At 42.0% G+C, this 24,522-nt stretch overlaps 1 protein-coding gene across 2 annotated transcripts in view; it reads right to left on the bottom strand.

Moving 5' to 3' along the window:
• The window catches only part of CFTR (CF transmembrane conductance regulator), an 83,855-nt gene that overhangs the window by 15,961 nt on the left and 43,372 nt on the right, over positions 1-24,522 (bottom strand). For both annotated transcript variants that reach the window (XM_081877808.1, XM_081877809.1), the window contains 10 exons: positions 22,974-23,694; positions 21,547-21,675; positions 20,450-20,487; positions 17,959-18,227; positions 16,214-16,293; positions 13,007-13,157; positions 11,407-11,634; positions 9,658-9,758; positions 5,970-6,212; positions 3,971-4,126 (listed from right to left, as the gene is read on the bottom strand). In XM_081877808.1, the coding sequence (XP_081733934.1) occupies positions 3,971-4,126; positions 5,970-6,212; positions 9,658-9,758; positions 11,407-11,634; positions 13,007-13,157; positions 16,214-16,293; positions 17,959-18,227; positions 20,450-20,487; positions 21,547-21,675; positions 22,974-23,694 (2,116 nt within the window). The remainder of the gene's footprint in view (positions 1-3,970; positions 4,127-5,969; positions 6,213-9,657; positions 9,759-11,406; positions 11,635-13,006; positions 13,158-16,213; positions 16,294-17,958; positions 18,228-20,449; positions 20,488-21,546; positions 21,676-22,973; positions 23,695-24,522) is intronic.

The following is a 24,522-nucleotide window of genomic DNA, read 5'->3' as shown; positions in this document are numbered from 1 at the left end:
AGAACGGGCCTTTTCTCCTCATTTGTGGAATGCCTTCCCCAGGGAGGTTCTGCTGACAACTTCATTATACTTCTTTAGGTTCCAGGCAAAAGCGTTCCTCTTCAACCAGGCCTTTGGCTGATTAACGTCCTATACCCTTTTAAATGTGATTGTGGGAGGGAAATTAATTGTTTTGTTTTGATGTTCTCATTGTGTATTTTTTTCCTGTGAACTGCCCTGAGATCTACAGGTATAATTTTTTGATGATGATGATGATGATGATGATGAAAAGGAAAAGGACATGGGTTGATTGCTCAGCTAGCAAAACTGGAATATAAAAATTTAATTTGGGTAACACATTTTAAAAACAGGTTGGAGCAAGGGGGTTTAGTAATGCAGAGTAGAAGGTACTGCAAGGTCAACTTCTTGCTAATGCTAGCAAGCCACACATACCCTAAACTGCATTCTTTGATGCTTAGCATTGTATCCAAATGGAGTAAGCATTATCTTGCCACTTGCTCTTCTCAAAGTTTCCTGTTCCCCATTTCCCATTATTTTCTAATAGGAGGAAGATGGACCACTAAGAACAATGCTTAGTGTTGCCAAGAGACTCCTTTTTCCTTCCTGACAAGGATTTTGTGTCTTTTACAGGCAGTAACACAAGAGGGCCACTAAATTGCAACTGTATTCCATTTTTTATGCATTGAAAGTAGACAGGTATGAAGTTCATTTAAGTGATATGAGTAGACTGCGGTTCCAGGAAAGTCAGAACAATTCTGAGGCACAATATTGCCAGTTGCGTGTCGAGGTCCCCAATACATCCCAAAGGAAAACACACTTGACACTTAATTTTTGTTTACATTTTTTGGCATAATTTTGGCCACAACTTTATTCAAATACAGCAATGTGAGTGGTTGCTTAGGCATTGGTAGCACTAACTGCCCCCGCACGGGGACAGCTCTGACATTCGCACCCCCCACGAAATCAGGAAGGGTAAGTCACCTGGGGAGAGAGATGGGACTGGGAACCATGCCTCACCTCTCCCCAGCATGCTCTCAGGGGCTTGCGTGGCCCTAGCCCCTTGCCAGGGGGTTTTGGACAAAAGCATGGGGGAGCCCCTGGGTTCCTTTAACGGTAAAACCCTTCAGCAGCAGCAGCAGCATTTTGGAGGGGCAGGCACAGCCGAATCCATACCCCTCCACCAGCAGCAGCATTTTGGGGGGCAGGCACAGCCGAATCCATACCCCCCCCCAGCAACCAATTCCAGACCAATGCCTAACCACCAACTGAGCACTGAAGCTCACCGCCAAACCACTCACAAATGCAACCCTTCCTTCAAACCCAAAGCGACCGCAGCCAACCAGGTGTCGTTTCCTACAGGGGAAAGATGTACCCCATCTGCCCTAAAGAGGGCAACAGCCTTGAAGGAAATAGCAGGGTGCATGATCACAGAACCGCCTAAGGCGAGGACCTTCTTTACCGCCACCTTGTTAACGCGCTTCCTGGCCTGCTCGGTGGCAGCCAGACTGCGACTGCCACGCCAGAAGCGGCGTTGCAGCAACTGCGACCAAATTTTTTTTGCATCTGGCAAAGAGGACGTCCGTTGCTGCGTGCCTTGTATTTAACAAATAGGGCTGCCAATCACTAAATGGCAACATGTAATTTTCCCCAGTAACAGCCCGCCCCTGCTTACGAGTTGGCCAAACCATCTTCCCAGAAACAGCAAGGTGTCTTGGAATCCCCAACCGCAACAAGTGCTCTCCGTGATGGAGAACACGCTTTCCCAGTTCTTTTTAGACACACTGACTGAACTCTAATGCCTTGAAGTGTTGGAGAGCTAATGCCTGCCACTGAGAAGAAATTTATGTTATGTGGAAGTAATTTCCTGGGAGAGCCTAGTGAGGTTTCTTGAAATCCTTCCTGAATGGTTGACCACTGCAATTCACAGCAGGAGTTAGAGGCAGGTCACCTAACGAATTCAACCACCTTCATGATCCAGTGTAAGAAAGCTCCATGAAGGAAAGAAACCACTGAGAGTACGCAAGTGTCAGGAAACTGCCATCGGAGCCAAGGGTGGTGGTGAGGCTCCATAATGATGCGGGAGAGGGAACCAGCAAGGAGAGAGAGGAAGCTTCCGCTGGGGAAGGAAATAGACGTGACGCCAGGGAGAAAGGGGAGTCTGAGGGAGCTTCGGAGAGAAGGCTCCAGGACTCTTCCAGTGAAGCCAGCGGGGAGAGCACGGGACCTCCTCTGGGGACGCCCACTCTGCGCAGAAAGGTTTCGCGCAGAGAAGGCAGGCGACGACTGGGTGTGAAAGAACTTCTATGCTGGAAGAAATTCAGGAAATGCCCACTGACGGATTCTGCCAGTGATTGAGACAGTCACGGTGTACTGACTGTCCAGCCTGGGGGAAAGTTTTAACCAAACTACTCAGCTCAGAGCAGTTTGCGCCTTATGCACAAGCAACCCCATACCCCATTACAGCAAGGAAAAACTTATTATTTTTAAGAATGAAATAGTGAACTGGGGGACAGGATGTTACATTTGAACATAACCTCCAGAGTTTTAACAATAAATTTGCATCTCTTCCGGGGAACAGGGAAAGAGCAAACAAATATTAAAATCTGGTTAGAAGCTGGAATACAAAAGGCTTTCTTTGTTCTGTTGCTTACTTTTAAAAGTGCAGCGAGGGAGGTAGTAGACACACCAATTTATCAGTAACTGAGAACCTTGGAGGAATTACTTTAAATTTCTTGGCAAGTGTTGAATGTGACTATGTTAAGCCAGTTACCATTAGTAAGAAATGAACAGGTATGTTAGCCTGAGCACAGAGCAAACACTTCAGTATTTTTATCGAAGAGTGGGTTCAAACACAGTGTTCCACACAAAAAGTTTGTCATGGAAATGACCAGACTCTGGACTTAAGTGGCCCCTGAGACCTGTGGTGCTGAACCATTTAGAAACAATGACCTCAGCACTAGTAAATTCAAGAGATATGTAAGTAGTAAGTGGACAATTGCCAAGAAAGTCCAGCACAGTCACACTTGGCTTCCAAAGAGGAGAATAAAAAAGGAAGGGATTGGTAAAAAGGAAACTGAATAGGGAAATCAAGATGGTGAAATCTCCCCAGAATGATTGGGGGGGGGGTGTATTCAAAACCACAATAATAGCAGCTTAACTAGAATGCAGACCAGGAAAGGTACCACCCAGGCCAAGAAGATAACTGTACCAGCTATTAAGAAGCTAACAGAAGCAAGAAGACTTCCTTCAGAAAATGGAATACTTGCCCATATAAGGAACACAAACTTGGGCAAAAGGAATGCAAGCAGGCAATAAGGGATGCAAAAAATAATAATGATAAAAGCATTAAGAACAATACTTGAACATTAAATACATTTGAAGCAGGAAACAGGCCGTGAAGGCAGACAGACCTTGGAATGACAAGGGAGATGTGCTAAAGAAGGAAAAGGCAATTGCTGAATTAATCCTTTATTACAATTTCATTGATCTTTGAACCGGATTAACTTTCTTAAGAAAGGCATATAAGGAACTGAGGTAAATAGCAGTGATAGGAAATTAAGGTGTGGGCCTGTCTGACAAGCTAAAAACTAACACATTGCTGGGTCCAGATAGCATCCACTCAAGAGTTCTTACAAAACTCAGCTATGAAATTGCTAATCTTTTAACATTATTCCAACAGATACATTTTTACTTCATGACAGAAGCCCAATATTGTGAGGGTTATCCTTGTGTCCAGGGGGAGGGAATTCCATCACTAGGGTGCCACTACAGAGAAGGCCCTGCAAACAGGGAAGACAAGAATGCATACACTTTCTGTCCTACTCTTAAGTCTTATATCTATCTGGTCTGGTTTTATTTCTTTTCCACTTTTCTAACTTTAAATCAATTGAAGTTTTGTGCATCAACAAAGTACAACTTTGGGCAGATTGATTTATGTAAAAACTTATTTTACAGGCTAGTGTAAATTTACCTGAGGTATTACTCCAAATGCTTTTCTCCACTGCTGCACAGAGACGGTGTTCCAGGAGACATCATCAATTTGAATATCTCCTTCTGTGGTCAAGAGTCTTAAAAAAGCAAAGAGCAGCGTACTTTTCCCTGAGCCAGTTCTTCCTAAAAGACCCACCTGCAATATTTATAAACATAAATTAATGAAGAAATCGCTCTCATAAATTAATCATTTGCGTGCTAGAAATTAACAGAAGAGCAGTTCAGAGAAGAATGTTTTGTGTTGAGATGGGCTTGAAACCATAAATATTAATGTAACAGCAGGAATGTGCACAGCTTCTGATGATATGGTAGAATCTGTCCTTATAACAAGAACATGTTTTTGCCCCAGTTTTGCTACTTTCCCCTTGGCATCAAAATTGGGGAAACGTCCAGTCATATGAACCACAGTTCATTCATAGTTCATAGTTTAGACCAGTGCTATTTTCCTAGAGAAAGAAGAGCCGGAACTCACCATGAACACCTCCCTTTTTCTCTTATAATGGCAATGGTGCCCACCTGAGAGGTGCTGGAACTGAGTTCTGGTGAGTTCCAGCTGGGGAAAAAACCCCTGCTTCCAACCAAAACTGGAAACTCAATTCTTTTTTCTTTTTTCTTTTTTTTCTTTTTTTTGGAAACTCATTTCTGCAAATATTGTATGTTATTCTGGCACCAAAGTGCCAGCCAGGAGCTTTATCTAACTAAACGATGTTTCTATATAAGTTATTGATTTCCAATAAAATCATTCTGCACTGGCTCCCGGTAGAGTACAGGGTCAGATTTAAGGTGCTGGTTTTGACCTTTAAAGCCCTTCACAGCCTAGGACCCTCGTACCTACGGGACTGCCTCTTCTGGTATGCCCCACAGAAGACCTTAAGGTCCATAAATAGCAACACTTAACCAGAGCCAGGGCCTTCTCAACACTGGTTCTGGCCTGGTGGAACGCTCTGTCTCATGAGACCAGGGCCCTGTGGGATCTGATTTCTTTCTGCAGGGCCTGTAAGATAGAGTTGTTCCACCTGGCCTTTGGCTTAGAATCAGTTTGATTCCTTCCCCCTATTTCTTTTTCCTTTCTTCTCCTGTGAAGAGGCTGCATCCTAATGTTTTCATGTTGTATTTTAATCTTGTTTTTTAAATTGTATTTTAATCGTTTTTATTATTGGTTGTTAGTCGCCCTGGGGACTTGGCTGGGGAGGGCGGGGTATAAATAAAATTATTATTATTATTATTATTATTATTATTATTATTATTATTATTATTACTATTATTATTATTACTATTATTAGTGCCATAGGAGAATATCCAGTTGGGGTGTCTCACTCAGACTTCTGCTTGCACAAACAGGACTTCCCCTGTCTCCTCTTCCTCCTTCAGTCCACTGTATGACCCCAAATATGCTATAGAGGATGGAGGGACAGCAGGGGGCAGGGCAGGCAAGAGAACCCCATTGTATCTTCAGGTGTGATGTTGTATCTCATCCACAAGGTCTTCCATTTCAATTTGTTGTTACTAGCACACCACCCTATATTTTTCTTTTCTATGTACAAACCTATATTCATTAGCAAGGCTTCCCACCAGACAAGCAGCGAAACAAAGAGACAGCGAAATCAGGTAAATGTACAGAAATAGGAAATAAACTTTATTTTCTGGATATTTTACCCATTCTCCATGCTTTTACGGCAAATTCTCATTAAGTCTGTGCTCTATCTATTCCCAGCATTTCTAGAAATTATGGGTTCCTTTTCCAAATACCCAGCAAATGGGCTTTCCCTCTGTTCCTGCACAACTCACTGCATATTAAAATAATGTGAATAATTATTGTGAAATGTTCCTACATGATTTACTGCATATTAAAATAACTTGAATATTTATTGTGACGCGCTTCAGGTTAGTAATCAAGTATTACTTTTCTTTTAAGAATAGTGGTGGCACTTGCTTGACAGCGGATTAACTAAAATGAGTTTAATTGAAAACATTCTTACCCTTTGTCCTGGACTTATTGAAAAAGAAATATTTTCGAGTATGGCCAGTCCTCCATCTATGTACTTGGCCGTGAGATTCTTCACTGTCATTTGCCCGCCAGATGGCCAGACAGTCTTTTCCGTAGCATGCCTATTCTCAATTATGAGGGTGCGTGAAAGCTCTCCATTTTTCAAAGGCGGTGCAGTTTTGGATTCTTCTGTTGGCATATCAATAAACTTAAATACTCGGCTCACTGACCGCATCTGAAAACCAGACCAAGAACCACAGAAGTCATTTTTTGAAACATGTCCCCCCCCACACACACACATAGTTTGGCATAGAAGCAGACAAACTTCACCCTACTGAGTTTGATGTCAACAAATTAATCTTTACTTTGTAGTGTATAAATTGTGAGGATAAAGTACTTGGTTCTCTGACTATATATATATATATATATATATACACACACACACACACACACACACACATCCTATTAATTGTATGTGATAGTGTTAAGATGAGCAGCAGTAGCCTGCCTCTGCCACAGTTAATTCTTTAGCAGGGCTATTCTTAAAAAGAGTTTCTAAAAGACAGTTATTAGTTTATCCTGACCTTTCAGCTCTTAGGACAACAATGGGACTTGTTCACCATGGGAAAGCAAACTTCATGATAAAGAATCTTTGTGCATTAATGGTGGGAAAGTACTACAAGTCTTTGTGGTTAACTGGTTGTTTTTCTGCTTGTGTGGCTGTCATGCCGTCAGACTTCGGAAAACACTGTTCCTAAGTCCTGATTGGCACTTTTGATTCATTTACTTTGGTCAGAAAGTTCAAAGAAAGGCCACTCAGTTATCCATATACTGCTCATACTACTACTGAGTTGTTGCAAGCAAAAAGGAAAAAAGGAAAACCTCATTCAAATAGATGAGCTGTGAATGGCTTGCTTCTGTCAGAGTTCTCTCGCTTACAGAATTATAAGGGAAATGATAATTCAGTTTGTATATGTACCTTGGGAGAAAAGTGATGATAAACGTAGACAGCATCTTAAAAAGCAGACACACCACCTTGCTAACAAAGGTCCGTATAGTTAAAGCCATGGTTTTCCCAGTAGTTATGTATGGAAGTGAGAGCTGGACCATCAAGAAGGCTGATCACCGAAGAATTGATGCTTTTGAATTATGGTGCTGGAGGAGACTCTTCAGAGTCCCATGGACTGCAAGAAGATCAAACCTATCCATTCTGAAGGAAATCAGCCCTGAGTTCTCACTGGAAGGACAGATCCTGAAGCTGAGGTTCCAATACTTTGGCCACCTCATAAGAAGAGAAGACTCCCTGGAAAAGACCCTGATGCTGGGAAAGATGGAGGGCACAAGGAGAAGGGGACGACAGAGGTCGAGATGGTTGGACAGTGTTCTCGAAGCTACTAACATGAGTTTGACCAAACTGTGGGAGGCAATGGAAGACAGGAGTGCCTGGCGTGCTCTGGTCCATGGGGTCACGAAGAGTCGGACACGACTAAACAACTTAACAACAACAATATGTACCTTGGGGGACAGGATTTTCTCATCTGTGTTGTATTTCTTGTGCTATACTCTGACGTGGTGTTTAGTGGAGTCCTACTCTGCATGTGTAACTCCTTGTGTGATGATGCAGAGGGAGGAAGCAATGTCCCAAAGCAAAAGTATGCACACCAAAACTGCCCTTAAAAACTGATGGAGAAAGGTCATTGATTTAGCAGAGGTCAGCTGAGACCAAGCGAGAGGAATGGGCAGCAGGTTTGAATGAGTGGTGTGGGGTTGTTTTTTTTTTAATTGAGGGAATAATTATAACATTAAAAGTACAAAGACAATGTACACAACATACTGTATTTTTCGCACCATAGGATGCACCGGACAATAGGACGCATCTTGTTTTAGAGGGGGGAGAACAAGAAAAAAAAATTCTCCCCCTCTCTGCCCAGCATCCCTTCAGCGAAGTGGCAGGAGGCGCTGCGCAGAGAGGGGAAGAATTTTCCCCCTCTTGTTTTCCCGCTCTAAAACAAGGTGCCGTTCAGGCGGCTACCTTGGAAGCCTGGAGAGCGAGAGGGGTCGGTGTGCACCGACCCCTCTCACTCTCCAGGCTTCAGGTTCCTTTCAACCTGCTCTTTGGGGCTGGTGGGGGGAAGCCCACCACCAGCCCCAAAGAGCAGGTCAGGGATCAGTGGAAAGGCGCAGCGGAGAGGCTGCTGCCATAGTCATGTGTCACCTCTCCAGCTGGGAGAGGGTCGCGGGGCTATGGCTTCTTTAGCCCCGCACGCGCTCTCCCAGCTGGAGAGGTGGTGTGCGGCTAAAGAGGCTCCTGCCATAGCCGCGTGTCACCTCTCCAGCCGGGAGAGGGTCGCGGGGCTATGGCGTCTTCGCTCCATAGGATGCACACACATTTCCCCTTCATTTTTGAAGGGGAAAAAGTGCGTCCTATAGAGCGAAAAATATGGTATGTATATCTCTGTGGCATGGAAACATCTGCCTAGCTCCAAATCCTTTGCAACAAATTTTGCATCAACAGTTTTTCACTACAACGCTATATTTCCAGTTCATCAGCCTAACATTTTGTAACTGATGAGGATTCCAATATAGCCCACATATTGTGCATTTTTTTCTTTATTCTTGCTTGAAATTATGCAGCACTTTTAACAAAGTCTTTGTAAGGACTAATCATCACACCTGAAAATATCATTTAACTGCAGAGGCCCAGAGGATGTCCTATGTAAAAAAAATACATGCATAAGATTTTACAGGGCATTTAGATACTTCCTCATGAGCTCATGGAATTTGAAAGCAAAAATCCAAATGAAAATGTTCATGGGGGAAATAATTAATTCCTTTTTTGCCTCCCCAGAAGCTATGTAGATCTGTGAATGGCCAACACCATTAAATGAGATAGACAGCAACAGTGGGGTAATTTGATGACAAAGGCTGTAGCATATTCTGCACTGCTAGTAGGTTTTTCCTGAAATTAATATTTAGTGTTCTGTATTAATATTCAGTACACTTCAGCCAATGTGATAGTCCTCTTTCTGAACACCATTCGAGTCTGCAATTTGAGAAGTCTCCCTGCTGGCATGCAATCTAGGAGTACCAGAAGCAAGTAGCAATTGCAATGCTAGGGGGGCAATTTTTGAAAAACACGGAATGGAAGAAAATGCTAATGTAACAGAAGCTTGGAAAGGGGTGGTAGGTGGGGAGGAGAGTAACAGTGGAAAAAATGTTGTCATCAGAATTATTGGGGCAAAGCTATGAAATAGAACATATCATTGTGCAATACAGAACTGCAAAATACGCAGCTGTAATGTTATAAAGATTTCTGAAGGAGATAAGAGGAAACATAAAATAAATAAACAGCAAGAGTGTTGGCTGAAGCCAAAATTATGAGGGCTAAACAATGGAAAGTGTGTACTAAACTGACAAAAAAAGAAGGGTTAAGTAAATGTTTGCCATAACAAAAAGAGAGAAAAAATAATGGAGAGTCATTGAAAGAGCTTGACAGCCCAAGACTGGGCCTCTAGAAGAACTATACCCAATGATAACTGAATTCTGGGTGAATTATTAGCAAATATTTACAAGTGCAAGCATATTTATAACTGTACACTCTACAGCCAAAGTAATACATTTTATGAGCATGTGAAAATGAAAATGAAATCTCATTTTCAATTAATTCTCATGGTTCTTACCAGACTGTCTACATCTATACTTGAGTTCACGGCCCACTGCAAGGTTCCCATAATATTCATGGCTAGTGTAAGAATAATGCCAACTGTTCCTTCCCCGTTACCTGCAAGTACAAAGACACATTTTAAAAACCTACCAGTATATGTAGAGGGGCAGTTACATAAGTGATGCAATAATAGATCCATGCTCAAATACAAAAGGTGAGAAATGCACAGAGATTAGTACTGTAAGGAGGAACAAGCTGAGCCAAAATGCACTATAGTACAGTATGAGGCACTGATAAGGGATGAATGAACCAGTCTAAATTTGGTTCACAACAACTGCACATGCGACCAGTAGATACATAGCCTGTTCCAGATCTCAGGACATTTTTTTTTTTAAGTACAGTACTGTGATACCTCGGGCTAAGAACTTAATTCGTTCTGGAGGTCCGTTCTTAACCTGAAACTGTTCTTAACCTGAGGTACCACTTTAGCTAATGGGGCCTCCCACTGCTGCCGCACAGTTTCTGTTCTCATCCTGAAGCAAAGTTCTGAACCCAAGGTACTATTTCTGGGTTAGCGGAGTCTGTAACCTGAAGCGTCTGTAACCTGAAGCATCTGTAACCTGAAGCAGCTGTAACCCAAGGTGCCACTGTATGCACTTTTTAAAAAAGAAAGACCTCTAGAAAGGTGAATGGATTACAAATTAGCTGCAAAGCTCCTGGGAGGATATGACATGATGGCATGCTTTGGAATTTATATGGAAAGCTTCCCTCACCTCCCTCTTAAATAAAGCTGAGGGAGGGATTATGCAGCATCACATTCAGACCTTCCAGGGGTTTTTGCAGTCCTGTCTGCAGGTCATCTGACTTTCTAGCAGTTACAAGCTGTTGGAATTTAAAGTGGTACCTTGCTTGTCGAACTTAATCCATTCCGGGAGTCTGTTCGACTCCCTAAACAGTTTGAAAACCAAGGCTCGGCTTCCGATTGGCTGCAGAAGCTTCCTGCACTCAATTGGAAGCCGTGTTGGATGTTTGGCTTCCAAAAAAAACATTTGCAAACCAGAACACTCACTTCCAGCTTTGTGGTGTTCAGGAGCCAAACCGTTCAACTACCAAGGTACCACTGTATAAGGAAAGGAAAGGAAAGGCAGCCCTTGAATGACCTTATGGAATTCAAATGGAGTTTGAATCCCGAAGTAAACCTTGTCCAACCTGCACATTAATTGGTGGGTGACAAATTTGGCAAGTTCACTTTGGAATGAAGACCAAACCAGTTTCCTTGAGCATCCCTAGCACAGATGCCAACCGACTTTAGCTGTCTGTGGGCAATGCACTGGACCAAGGCTGTGGAAACTCAGACTGAGGAGCCTAATGTTTTGTCTGGACTTCAGGGTTCTTCTAAGCTTTGTCTCTTCCCAAGACACACAACTCACTGGCTCTGCTCCACACCACTTTCTAATTCTTTTGCGAATGTGACCCTGAACTGCGATAACGCCTCTTGCTTGCATGGGTGGAGATGGAGAAGTGTAGAAAAATAATTTTGCACTGCTGGAATGTGGCCTGCTGTACAAAGGTGAAAATCACTTCCATTGGTCAAGCCCACTTCTGTCTCTTGACCCTGGCACGTCAGATGTTAAAAGGCCTTTAGGACGTGCGGACAGTATTATGGAGACTGGAAGAAGTACTGGATGCAACCTATTTAAGGTCTGAATATGCAGCAAAACTTCTTTTTTAACCTCATTTTAGTATAGAAAGCAAAGCTACATACCTGTAGTTAAAATAGAAACAAAGGTCACAATGGTGAAGAAGACAACAAAAATCATTTCTATCCTCATCTGGAACCAACGTAATGTAGACAGATAAAGGAACCAGTTCGCTGTGTGCAAGTTCAGGGCTTTATGAAATAACGTCTCAAAATAAGGTTGCCGTCCGAAAGCTCTGAGTGTCCAAAGCCCCTTTAAGCTTGTAACAAGATGTGTGAAAATTGGACTTCTTGCTATAAACAATGCAAATTGAAAATAATAAGTTTTAGTACTTTCCAGAAATGAACTGGATCTTTTTTAAAAACAACAACAACACAAAGATAACAAATACATTTTCCATTAGGCATATTCTTGCCTTCTTTTATAGCACTACATCGTGTCAAAGAACATTCAGAACAGCATTTCACAGACTGCGAATATCTACTCTCCATTCTTTGATATCAGTCTGTATATATCTGCAACTGCTACAAGTTGTGTGGTTGCACGTTGAACAAAAGAAAAATCTGCATATCTAATTTGCTTATTCTTCAAGGGTTCCTAGGATCTTGATGCCATCTGCCATCTTTCACATAGCCCTGTGCCCTTTAAAGGCTCAATTGGATCAATGGGCTTAAATGCTGACCACATGATTTTGGCTGCCGTGAGTAAAAGTGAGTTTCTTGAAACCAAATTCAAGGAGCTCAACTGATCCGTTTGAATCTCCAAAGCTTTTAGAAGCATCCTTCAAAGTTTGCTTCTATACAAGAAAAATAGTAAGATAGTGTTATGTAGAGTTAACCTCTCCAACAGTTTGTTTTCCATAAAAGAAAGTGACCCCTTTTATGAAACAACAGATGTCTTATTTGTCAACTGCTCAACACAATGCCAGGCTCTTCTTTTTTCCTGCAGGCCTCCTTCTCAGGATAACCTCTTATACACAGATATGCCCCCAGGCTTCAAGAAAAACCTCTGCCCTTCAGAATCTGCTTCTCTAGGCACAGTTCTCCTACTAGGGCAGGGTTGGGGTACCTATGGCTTTCTAGAAGTTGTTAGACTTAAAAGATTATGAAAATGGTAGCTCAGAAAGATCTGCAGAGCAACAACTTCCCATCTCCATACTACACACTGCTTTTTGAGAGGCATAAGACATCTCAAAGGCACTGGACTTAAGTCACAATAGTAAGGAGAAGCAGAACCCTACCAATAACAATGCACAAATTATGAATGCACAAATTATGAATAAATTCAAAAGCTACTAAATGGACAAATTTAAGAAATTTTGGATTTACTAAAATGGTAAGGCTGTTGAACATTCCTAACCAGCTTGCCTCCCTAATAAAAAGTAAGCTGTCTCTCGATACATATCCATTCCATATGCCAAATCTCGTAACACTCTGTTGTGCTGCAGCTATGCTCATAACATTCCCCCCTCTGCAAAGCAGAGCACACTTTATTAGTCTGCTCCTGAGCTTTAGCTGAATGTCTTTACAGGGGTGCATTCTGTCCTCAGACTTTGGAATCTTGCATTGGGAAATTAGAGGGAGCTGGAGGAAAAGTGAAATGGTAAATCTCTATTCAGTTTATTTTTGTATCTTTTAGGAATCTACCAATTTTTGCCAGCCATACCTTCAGATTCCAGTTGTTTCAGCTGCTGAGAAGTGTGCAGGAAGTATGCTCTTAACATAACAAAGGCTCCTATCACAGGCACAGATGCCAGGAAGATGTAGGGTTGTATGACTGATACTACTGCTATAGCACCAATCACAATGAGCATTAACTGCAGGATGAAAGAAAAATGCTATTGACACAGTAAACGTCCCCTCTATGTTACAAATTCCAAATTGGTGATTTAATTTCCCCAGAGGAGGTATTAGCATATATATTTCAAACATCCCAGCAGTGTCTTCCCAACAAGGGTTTGCATCTGAGAACAAAAAGAAACTGATAGTATTTGGAGCTAAAGGTCTTGGAAATTAATAAGTGGTTTAATGATTCGCTAAATCAAGCATTCATTTAACAGTGGTCTGGAAGACATCACAGTGTTTTTCAAATGTACACCTGTACAATTATCAAAATAGGATGCAGATTCTTTTGTACAATTTTCATGGAACACTGTCAATTCATGGCTATAAATATGAAAATTGTTCTATGACGATGCAAAATGCATGTCTTTTTTGCATAATATTATCATGAACAAGGCTCTAGATTGTCCTTTATGAATCATGGATTTTGCTTTCTGGTGGAACTATTTATTCTGCGTCACCCCATGGATATTTGTCTTTATCAGGAACACATAACATCAGAACATTACTCAGGGTAATCACAGACAATCATCTGAGGCCCTTCTTTGTGTGCCTCCTCCATGAGAGGTCCAGAGAGCGGCAACATGAGAACGGGCCTTTTCTGCGGTAGCTCCCCACTTGTGGAATACTCCCATTAGGGAAGCTTGCCTGGCACTGCCATTACATACCTTCAGACAAAAACACTCCTCTTCTCTTTGTCTAATTAAACAACCTATGGCCCTTTAAACAATGGGGGGCTATTATTTTATTTGTTACTATGGTATGTATTTCTGTGTTTTTATATTGTAAATCGTTCTGTGATCCTCGGATGAAGAGCAGTATAGGAAATTAATCATTATTAATAATAATGGTAATAATTGAAGAGAAAAAACTGCCTCAAGGCTCATCAGCAAGGAACTGATATCTTATTACAACTTGGTCAAAAAAGGCAGAAATTATTCTAATAAAGCTAAAGCTAACATGGAATCATAGGACTGTAGAATTGGAAGGGACCCCAACGGTCATTGTCCAACCCCCTGAATTGGCAGGAATCCCAGTTAAAGCATCCATGACAGATGGCCATCCAACCTGTACTTAAAAGCCTCCAAGTATGGAGTTGATACTTACTGTGGATCCATCACAGTGAGTAATTCAGTGTTTACTTGAAGGTTTCAAGTTTTATCACCAACAGCGGATGGCATGGTGGGCCTGCACTGCTCACCTGACCTCGATCCACTTCAGCCACCACAGCACCCCAGGATAGAGAGAAGAAGGAATGTCGTGACAGTGTGGTGTAGTGCAAACATGATGGCAGGAATGCCAGAATGGCTCTGCCATTGTGTTTGCACCATGCCAACCTCACCACCACCACTGGACCCCTCTGTGCTGGTAAGCTGCAGTGACTCAGCCAGACAGAGGTCAGATGTAGACCCAACACACCATCTACTAATGTTTATCATCAAGTTGGTTTACTGGGAAATCTTAACATGGTCACCAACTTTGGGTGACTGGAAGCTCTTCCATTTATGAAATGGATCAGCCTTGACCACACATTGTATTTCCTGAAATGCTGCAGTTCGGAGGCCAAAAGCTTGACAAGCCATGGAAACAGAACTTGCATTTTATGTCTTGGAAGGAAATGGACTCACCTGTCAAAGTCATAGGACTTAGCATCACTTTTGCAAATGCCAAATTAATATATGAATTTATTTCATCCAAGATGAATGCTCATTAGATACATTTTTTGTTTAACATCGTTTTTTTCTAGGTGGCTGGTGGCCCACTCAGTTTATGAAAATAAAGCCATTGTGGAACAAAAATCTGTAAAAAAATGTATGTCCTATCCATATATTGGATAGCTCAATATCCATTATTGTCATGTGAACTGTTCCTGGCTGGTTGTTATTTTACGAACTGTGTTAAGCTAGCTAGGCAGTGAAGAAGGAGGAGAAAGAGTATGAAAATCATAATGCAGGGTTGAATGGTCATCACAGTTTTAACTAAGAATTTAAGAAAGGAATGTTTGGTTCAGCTAAAATATGCATCTTCATGAACATGAGAAGAACCCTACTGAATCAAACCATCTAATCTACCATCCTGAGTACAAACCAATGCTTCTAGGAAGCCAACTACCAGTGTAGTGAGGTCCTCCCTCCTTGTTGCCCCAACAACTGCTGTTCAGTGTGATAGATTGCATATAGCTATCACGACTGTCACAGAATTCCCCTTTTAAGGCCATCTGATGTACTGGTCATTCCCACATCTCGGGTCAGATAAACCCTACACACTGATTATGTGTTATGTAAATAAGGATTTTATTTGGTCTATCCTGAATTTGCCACCACTCAGTTTAATTGGATTTTTCAACCCAAGTCTCTCTCTGGGGGTGCATGCGCACTCATATCACAGAATTGTAGGGTTATAGATTTGGAAGGGACTCTGAGGATCATCTAGTCCAGCCCCCCTGCAATGCAGGAATATGCAGCTGTCCCATACGGGGATCGGACCTGCAACCTTGGCATCATCAGAAGGCCTTGTACACCTTCTTCTGGCAACTCCTGCAGCCAAGCTGGAGGCAAATGTACTGCTCTGTTTTGGACCCCATCAGCGAGGCCAAGAGGGGAGTATTGTCATCTGGGCAATCCAAGACTTCCATACACACTGCCCAGGCTTGCACCCCAGGAAGGTCACATTGGTTTTGCTAAACAGCGGTTTGACTTCACCTCCAGAGACACACTCCATTGTCTCTTGAGATGCCAACAAGGAAGCCAGGAGGAGGATGGAATAAGCAGCTGAGCTAAGAGCTTCATGCACAAGAAGAAAAGAGCATAAAAACATAAATGGGAGAAAAGAAGAGTCATAAAGGCACAGATTGGGTGGCAAAACATTGAAAATAAGCTTTACGTACACAAACATTATGAGCACTCATTTATTCTTGTTGCTTCTTATTATTTGTCTCTTTTTATTTTCTGATCTTCGTAAGTGATGGCCAGAAGACAGAAAACAAAGCACTGTCAGCCACTCTGCAAAATATATATTTATTTTCACAAACCTGGATGAAGTCAAATATTGTAAGCGGTAGTAGGTCATCCAATATCGCTATGTCCTTTGAGAATCTGTTAAGTATTCCACCTACAGGTTGAAGAAAATGAAATGGTATAGGAGGAGAAGATTATTCCTAATATGGGCAAGGTTTATTAATATATTAACTGTACATATAACCTTTCTTAGTAGTAATAATTTCTGAGTACTTAAAAAAAAATTGTGTGAAGTTTTGGAGAAAATTTAGCACTGAACTGAAACCTACCATAAAAAGACATTTGTTTTCATATAGACAGCAGAACTTTGGCACAAGGAGACTGGTCTGAATGATCTACAGTATAAGTAAAATTTTACAAAGTACTGCCTATGTCACATTATATCATATATATGTTGGTAAAGAAGCATGCAGGCCTGTAGCCCAATGCATTACTGCCCACTCAGCATAACATTAAGAAAATGAACTTTGTATAGGGGAACGTGATAACATAAGCAAAAACAAAGTAAAATAAGGTGGCTGGAATAATGGAGCACAAATAACTACTGTATTTTTCCATGTATAAGACGCCCCCATGTATAAGACGCCCCCTATTTTGGGATACTCCAAATTACAAAAACATCCCTCAGCACTACCTGTGTATAAGACGAGCCCCAATTTTAAACCTAATTTTTTGGTTAAAAAACCTAGTCTTATACATGGAACAATACGGTGCTTATTATGCACTTGGGAATGGGCCATAGTTCCCACAATCCAAATCTCAGGTCTGCCATGCTAGAGGGGGCTTGGATGAGGTGGTGATGTCCTTCTGCCCTGTACATGTGTTAAAAGTCTTATCCTCTTTTTTACCTGGCTGCCCTAATTTAAAAGTTGCTACCCTAATAGTGGACAATGACCCTCCTTTGCTCCCCTAAATTAGTTTTTTCTGGAGTTGCACCCTGCCTATCCTAAACATGTTTATTCAGAGGTCGTCTCTTTTGACTCGAGCAACGGTTAAATTCAAACTCAGTGTGTTTAGGACAACTGTCGGAAGTTACACTGCATTCAACAAGGCTTCCTCTCAGATGTGCGCTGACCTAAATAGCTTTCAACCCAAGTACTGTATTCTAGACTAGAGCATGGGTAGGCAAACTAAGGCCCGGGGGCCAGATCCGGCCCAATCGCCTTCTAAATCCGGCCCACGGACGTTCTGGGAATCCGTGTGTTTTTACATGAGTAGAATGTGCCCTTTAATTTAAAATGCATCTTTGGGTTATTTGTGGGGCCTGCCTGGTGTTTTTACATGAGTAGAAAGTGTGCTTTTACAGTGGTACCTCAGGTTAAGTACTTAATTCGTTCCAGAGGTCCGTTCTTAACCTGAAACTGTTCTTAACCTGAAGCACCACTTTAGCTAATGGGGCCTCCTGCTGCCGCCGCACCGTCGGAGCACGATTTCTGTTCTCATCCTGAAGCAAAGTTCTGAACCCGAGGTACTATTTCTGGGATAGCGGAGTCTGTAACCTGAAGCATATGTAACCTGAAGCGTATGTAACCCGAGGTACCACTGTCTTTAAAATCCATCTCTAGGTTATTTGTGGGGCATAGGAATTGGTTCGTTTTTTGTTTTTCCCCAAAAATATAGTCCGGCCCCCCACAAGGTCTGAGGGACAGTGGACCGGCCCCTGCTGAAAAAATTTGCTGACCCCTGTAATGTAGAGTAACTGAGAGGAAGCTGATGGGCGAGGTGACATGTGCCACATAGGGAGTGAGATGGTCTATACCTGCTTTCAATGTGTTGAAGGAAGACATGGGTGCCTGAAGAATGGCATGTAGCATCTTGCGGTGAAGGGTTTTAGAAACCGAGATGAGAGTATGCACCAGGGGTAGGCCTCGAAAAAGGCCCAAGGCAAGTAAGGTATCAGCCACTCCCACATAAATGTAGAAGATGTAATAGCCGCTAGTCTCCGTAATGATGACTGCATAGCCTTCCACATCTTGGGAGGAAGCATTTCTTGCCTGTGTTGCATTTCGGCTATCTGAAACAGACAACCTATTGAAAACAAAACAAAGCATAGACTAATGATCAGTACAGGTCTGAGTTAATTCTTTGTTCTAAAGTTGGGGGCAGAAATTGGAACTTCTGATCTACAGAAAATGGAAAATGAATATTTGGTAAAACTGTAATAATAATAATAATAATAATAATAATAATAATAATAATAATAATAATATTTCTTTATATCCAGCCCTCCCCAGCCAAAGCCGGGCTCAGAGTGGCTAACAACAGTAAAAATAGCACATTTTACAAAAAAATCACAGTCACTTAATTGAAATACGTTCTAAAATCAATTCAGAATCAAATTAATGGCAACCATTGGGCTAGAGTTCTGTGAGGATTACAGCAGGAGAGAGGGGGTCAGACTGTGCCTTGGCCAAATGCCTGGTGGAACAGCTCTGCCTTGCAGGCCCTGCAGAAAGATGTCAAGTCCCGCAGGGCCCTAGTCTCTTGCGACAGAGCGTTCCACCAGATCGGGGCCACAGCCGAAAAAGCCCTGGCTCTGGTTGAGGCCAGCCTAACCACCCTGTAATTTGCAATAGTGGTGAGGAGAATGTCGATTTCAAAGGAAAGTGATTTAAGTTTTTGCTGTGGCAAAGTATATTCATTCTCACTTGCCTCTTTGTGTGAAAGGCAGAGAAGGGATTGGGTATCAATAAAAAGGTATGCAGTGTTGCAAGCCCCACCCACCTTTGGCTCTGCCAATCATTTGCTGTGACTCCCAATTGATATTTCGCATGGGTCGAAAAATTTTCACAGAAAAAGAAAGATTGGACATGATAATAAATTTCATATAAGGCTAGGGTGCTTTGAAAATGGTTGCCTTGCACCAGTGGCGTAGCGTGGGGGGTGCAGGGGGGCCGGCCGCACCGGGCGCAACATCTGGGGGTTAGGGGGCGCAAATCCACGGGTTACGGGGTGCAAATTACTTGCCTTGCCCCGGGTGCTGACAACCCACGCTACGCCACTGCCTTGCACACTGCTGCTTCAGAAAACTAGCTTATTGATAAGCATTTGCTAAGGGATGCGGGTGGCGCTGTGGGTTAAACCACAGAGCTTAGGACTTGCCAATCAGAAGGTCGGCAGTTCAAATCCCCGTGATGGGGTGAGCCTCCATTGCTCAGTCCCTGCTCCTGCCAACCTAGCAGTTCGAAAGCACGTCAAAGTGCAAGTAGATAAATAGGTACCACTCCGGCAGGAAGGTAAACGGCATTTCCGTGCATTGCTCTGGTTTGCCAGAAGCTGTAGGCTGGCTCCCTTGGCCAATAAAGCGAGATGAGCACCACAACCCCAGAGTCGGTCACGACTGGACCTAATGGTCAGAGGTCCCTTTACCTTTACCTAAGCACTTGCTAAAAATGCAGGTACATCAAAAAATGTTGATCAATGTTAGAACTATAGTAAATATTTGTTGGCATCCATCTGTCTCAAGAGACAATGGAGTGCACCTCTGGGGGTGAAATCAAGCTGCTGGAGAATCACAGTGCTGGCTGTGGCTGCAGAGGCCAGTAACTTGGAACTGCTGCCTCCTGTATTGTTTTTGCGGAGTTAGCAGCACTGAAGGCGCAAGCCTGGACCTTATGTATGGAGGTCCTGGGTTGTCCAGACAACAGGACCTCCCACCCACTCTTGGCCTTGCAGTTGCTGTCCAAAGGAAAGCCGAGAGATATGTTTGGCACCAGCTTGGCTGCAGAAGTTGCTGGAAGGAGGAGTGCAAGACACTACCCCACTGTCTTAGGGACTCCACTCCAGAGTGTAGGGTTTGCTCCTTCTTCCAAAGATGTCCCGAAAGACAGGGGAAATGTTTTTTCCCCTCTGGGTTTATTCCCAAAGCCTTTCTCACAAATGAGTAGAGCTCATAATAATAATATGAGTAGAGCTCCTAATAATAATAATAATAATAATAATAATTTTTATTTATACCCCGCCCTCCCCGGTCAGAGCCGGGCTCAGGGCAGCTAACATCAATAAAATGTCAGTAAAAACATAATAAGAAAAAAAGAGAAAGAAAAAAAAAACAATTTAAAATACAGGTTAAAACGCAATTTAAAATGCAGCCTCGTTTTAAAAGTCAAAACCATAAGGGGAGGGAAACATAAGGGTCAGACGGAGTCCAAACCAAAGGCCAGGCGGAACAGCTCTGTCTTGCAGGCCCTGTGGAAAGATGTCAAGTATATTTTATATACTTAAAATAATATAATACAATAAACACTCACTTATTGATAATCAATACTCCAGCAAGAGAAGCAGCCACCTGCAAATAAGAAACACATAGTTAATTGTCTGTCATCATCATTTCCTGTTACTATCTTGCTCTTTTTCCAAGAAGTCCAAGATGGCATACACGTTAAAAACATAACAAGAGCCCTACTGGATTAAACCAACAGCCCATCTAGCCCAGAAACCTGTTCGTATAGGGGAGAACCATCTGTCTAGGGAATTTTGGGAAACACAGGGTATGAAAGGAATCTAAATAAAATGGTAGTGCATGTTTAAAGCAACTTCCTATTTTTATCTAATTCCTTTGTGTATGTGTTAATTTTCTTTTCACTTTTAAAGTTTACCAGTTTATATTTTATCAACCTTATTTTTACCCTCTGTTTTCTTCCTTAGTTTACAGTGCAATGCTACCAATGTCTTAGAAGAAACACTGTGTTAAATAGAGCATGCAGAAAGGTAGCTGTTAGTAGGATCACACCGTTAATTTCACACACACTAACAGGTTTTGGTTTTTTTTAGTAAACTATGGGTCAGACTAGAACATATTTAATCTAGAATATTAAAGGTTTCCCTCCTCCACCTTAAATTTTAGAATTAATTGGTATCTTCCCCTAAATGGTTGAAGTGGGTTATTTTGTTTTCTAATGAGCCATGCTACAGCCTGATTGCTCAACTCACAATGCCTGAACATGCATGGAATACTGTGAGCATGTTCTGTTATGTCTCTTGCTGGTACTTAATATGATGAAAATTCTTAGAGATGACATGGTAATGTAACTGATCAATATCAGCCAAGAGTGTAGTTTCCTTGTGAGCAGTGGCGGAGAGCAGGTGGGGCGGGCATGGCGCGCATCCTGGGGGCGTGGCGTGCCGCCCACAGGGGCGTGATGTGCATCCTGGGGGCATGGCACCCAGCACGGGGGGAGCAGCCGCAAGTGCCCCCCTGCACTCCTCTTCCTCCGCCAGTGCCTGTGGGTTAGGAGTGCCAGTGGCTCCCTTCTGCTGCTATCACTACGAAAAGAGTTATACTAGCACTGCTTTCATTTATAGTAGCTTAAGCAGAGTTAAGTTAAAATAGAGTTAATATACTTACCTCGATTAGAAAAATAACTACACATATAATTAACACAATAATCAACTTTTTGTGGACAGTAATATATCTGAAGTATGTATTCCATGTAGTAACAGCATTCATGGTCTCTGAATCCTCACAAAAATATTCCTGGAAAAAGAATGGACAAGAACACAATGAGAACCAGTGCTATCTTTCTGGAAAATAGGTGTCAGTACTCACCATGAAGTTGCTACAGTAAGAGCCACACTTTTTAACAACAAAAAGAGGTGCTGTTACTACGTACCCTTGAGTGCCCCCTGAAAAAAGCACCAATTAGAACTATCTGAATAACATAATCTTCCGTTGGCACCTTATTCAAAGGAATGAGAGCTGACTATTGTTGAGATGTGTATGAAACTTTTTAAATTTCTAGCTGTCTTCTAAACAATATTATATACTTGAAAATTCCTGACATCTCATTGTTTTCGGATGTAAAAATGGCATCGGGGGGGGGGGGGGTTCAGGGAAACCCTGGATGTATGGCAACGCGACGGAAAAAGCAGCTCCAAAAGCTTAAAAATCAGTATTTTGGGGGGAGGTTCCCCCCCCCAAAAAAGGTGAACAATTTCTAAAAAGCTCAGCAATTTTGCGTGTGCCAGGAATTTAACTTTTCTGAAAGTTAAATTCAATATGATGCTACAATATGATGCTCACACAATAAGATGCTTAAGAATATTTGCCCAGTCTATTTCTTTGCATTCATACTTCTAACTTTTTTATTTAAAAAAACCATTGAGGAGCTGCAATGAAGGAGAAGATTTTGACAATATCTGGCAACCGCTGGTTATTGTACAGATGTTGGATAAGTATTTTTTTACTATTTTAAGGATATGTTATGTTCACCACCTGGATACTTGGTTGTAATAATTTATAATTGCATAGTACACAATAAACAAAGCACTGCTGTGCTCGCTGAAGCACAGCCCAAATGTAATCTTTGTACTTTGATTCAACAATAGTACTACTCAAGTGCTGGGTCTACTCGCGTTCAAACAATGCATGGTTGTGGGGAGTGGAGCCACACATACCATCCGACCTGCAGCCCTTCATGTGTTCTTTGAATGTGAGTAAATCCAACACCTGAGTAGGACTATTACCATGAAAAGAATCTCCCTGAGATCATTAATTACATTTTCAAATGTGAAATCAAAGGGGTATGTGATACAAGAATGCTCTACTGGGTGTTCAGTCATAGAGGACCATGTTACGTAGATAGTGGGAACTGAAGCCTATCTAACAACAATCTTCCAGAAGAGCAGCCATGTTAGTATGTTTGCTGATAAAATAGTCTTTCAGCAATGTAAAAGAGTAGCCGGGTTATTATGGGATAAGCTTTCACGGACTACATTTTATGACGTGGATGGTATATAAATGCACATCTACCAACAGTAATTTGAACCACGTACCTTTAAATCCTCTTCATTAAGCTCCTCGCTTATTTCTGCCACACTGTCCATAGACAAGCGTCTGGCATAGATATCTGTCTCGCAAGACGGGTGGGCTACTGACATTTTACGTATGGATACGTTGCCCTTTTTGTAAAAACTCTGACGTTGGTGAACTGATGTTCGGGTCATCAAGTTAAGCACAGACTGTCTTCTATGTTCTCTAAACGTGGGTCCTGCGTTGATCACATTGCTGCGCGGCAGAATTGCCTCTCCTTGTTCAGAGTCCGGTACCAACGAAAACCTTCTTTCTACGGGTTTCCCAAGGCCTTCTTCTATACCATTGACCTGCAATGGAGCTTTTTGCATAAAGGAGATCTTCCTGCTAGAATTCAGTGCATTCATGACCGAGTTCTTCCTTTTTTCCACAAAGTTTGAGGTCTGTTTAAAAGACGTTCTCTTCATTTCGTTTGGTGCGCCCATGCCGTCGCTACCAATAGAAAGTCTCCGCAGCGTTTCGCTCAGAATGGAGTTCCTTCGATCTGTGCTGAACTGATCAAAACCATCAAATCCCATCAGCTCAGAGCTAAAGTTGGGTCTCTGACCCTGGAGTTCAGAAAAGGTCCCGTAAAAATAACAGCTTCCTTCGTGTAAAATTAGTATCTTGTCTGCTATTTTCAAATGTTCCAGCTTTGATGTAACAAGTATTCTAGTTTTATTGACGATAAGTTTGCAAACACAGCTTCGCAAAAAGAAGGGGGGGGGACAATTAGAGATTTCAAGGAGGGTAATCATTACTCATTTCTGTACCTCATTTTCTGTCCAATTTTGCTGATCTTCTTTGAGTGCTTTCCAGCTTAAAAGCAACAACCTAGATTCATTTAGCTAAGATACAATTTGAAGAGCAAAAGAAAGCATGCCATTCAAGTAATTGTGCACTGAGGACTCTAGCTAGGTATCTGAATATCATAGCCACCAGCACTGGGTGTATGGAGCACAGGGATCTCCGGCCCCCTCAATATTTTGAATCAGGGGGCTCACTCACCCCCAATATTGAGGGGGCGACATCCCCTACCACCCCTCGGGGCACCCTCCATGTACTCCAGCCCCTGCCTGTGTGTTTTGGTTTTTTTAAGGCTCAGTTAAACTATTATTTGCACACAGACATAGATGAGAAGTGTGTTCTTTTAAATGTCATTAAGTGACTGATAGCAGCTAAGGTGAGGTCAGCAAACCAGCACAAAGGCTTATAGCACATCCTGGGATGATCTACAGAACTACTGAAATTCAGACTAAGAAGCTTGGAATGATCATGAGGGTTTATTGCAATCCAATCAGTTACAATATCCATAGAATAATGTGCATTTCATGATGTTCTGAACCTACCTAAACCTACTCCTAAAAGCATTAAGCATTTGATGCTTATCAAATTATACAATAGAAAATCTGTTTCTTGGGTTTGCATGCTGCTTTCCACAAATTCTTTTGCATTACGTTGGCATAATACCCTGTGTATTTATTTACTAAATAAGCAAATTTTATTTATTAAATTTATTTATTTAATAAAATT

Source organism: Podarcis erhardii (genome assembly GCF_964252035.2).
Source record: "Podarcis erhardii genome assembly, chromosome: 10".
NCBI classification, from domain to species: domain Eukaryota; kingdom Metazoa; phylum Chordata; class Lepidosauria; order Squamata; family Lacertidae; genus Podarcis; species Podarcis erhardii.
This window is presented reverse-complemented; position numbering and strand designations above follow the sequence as displayed.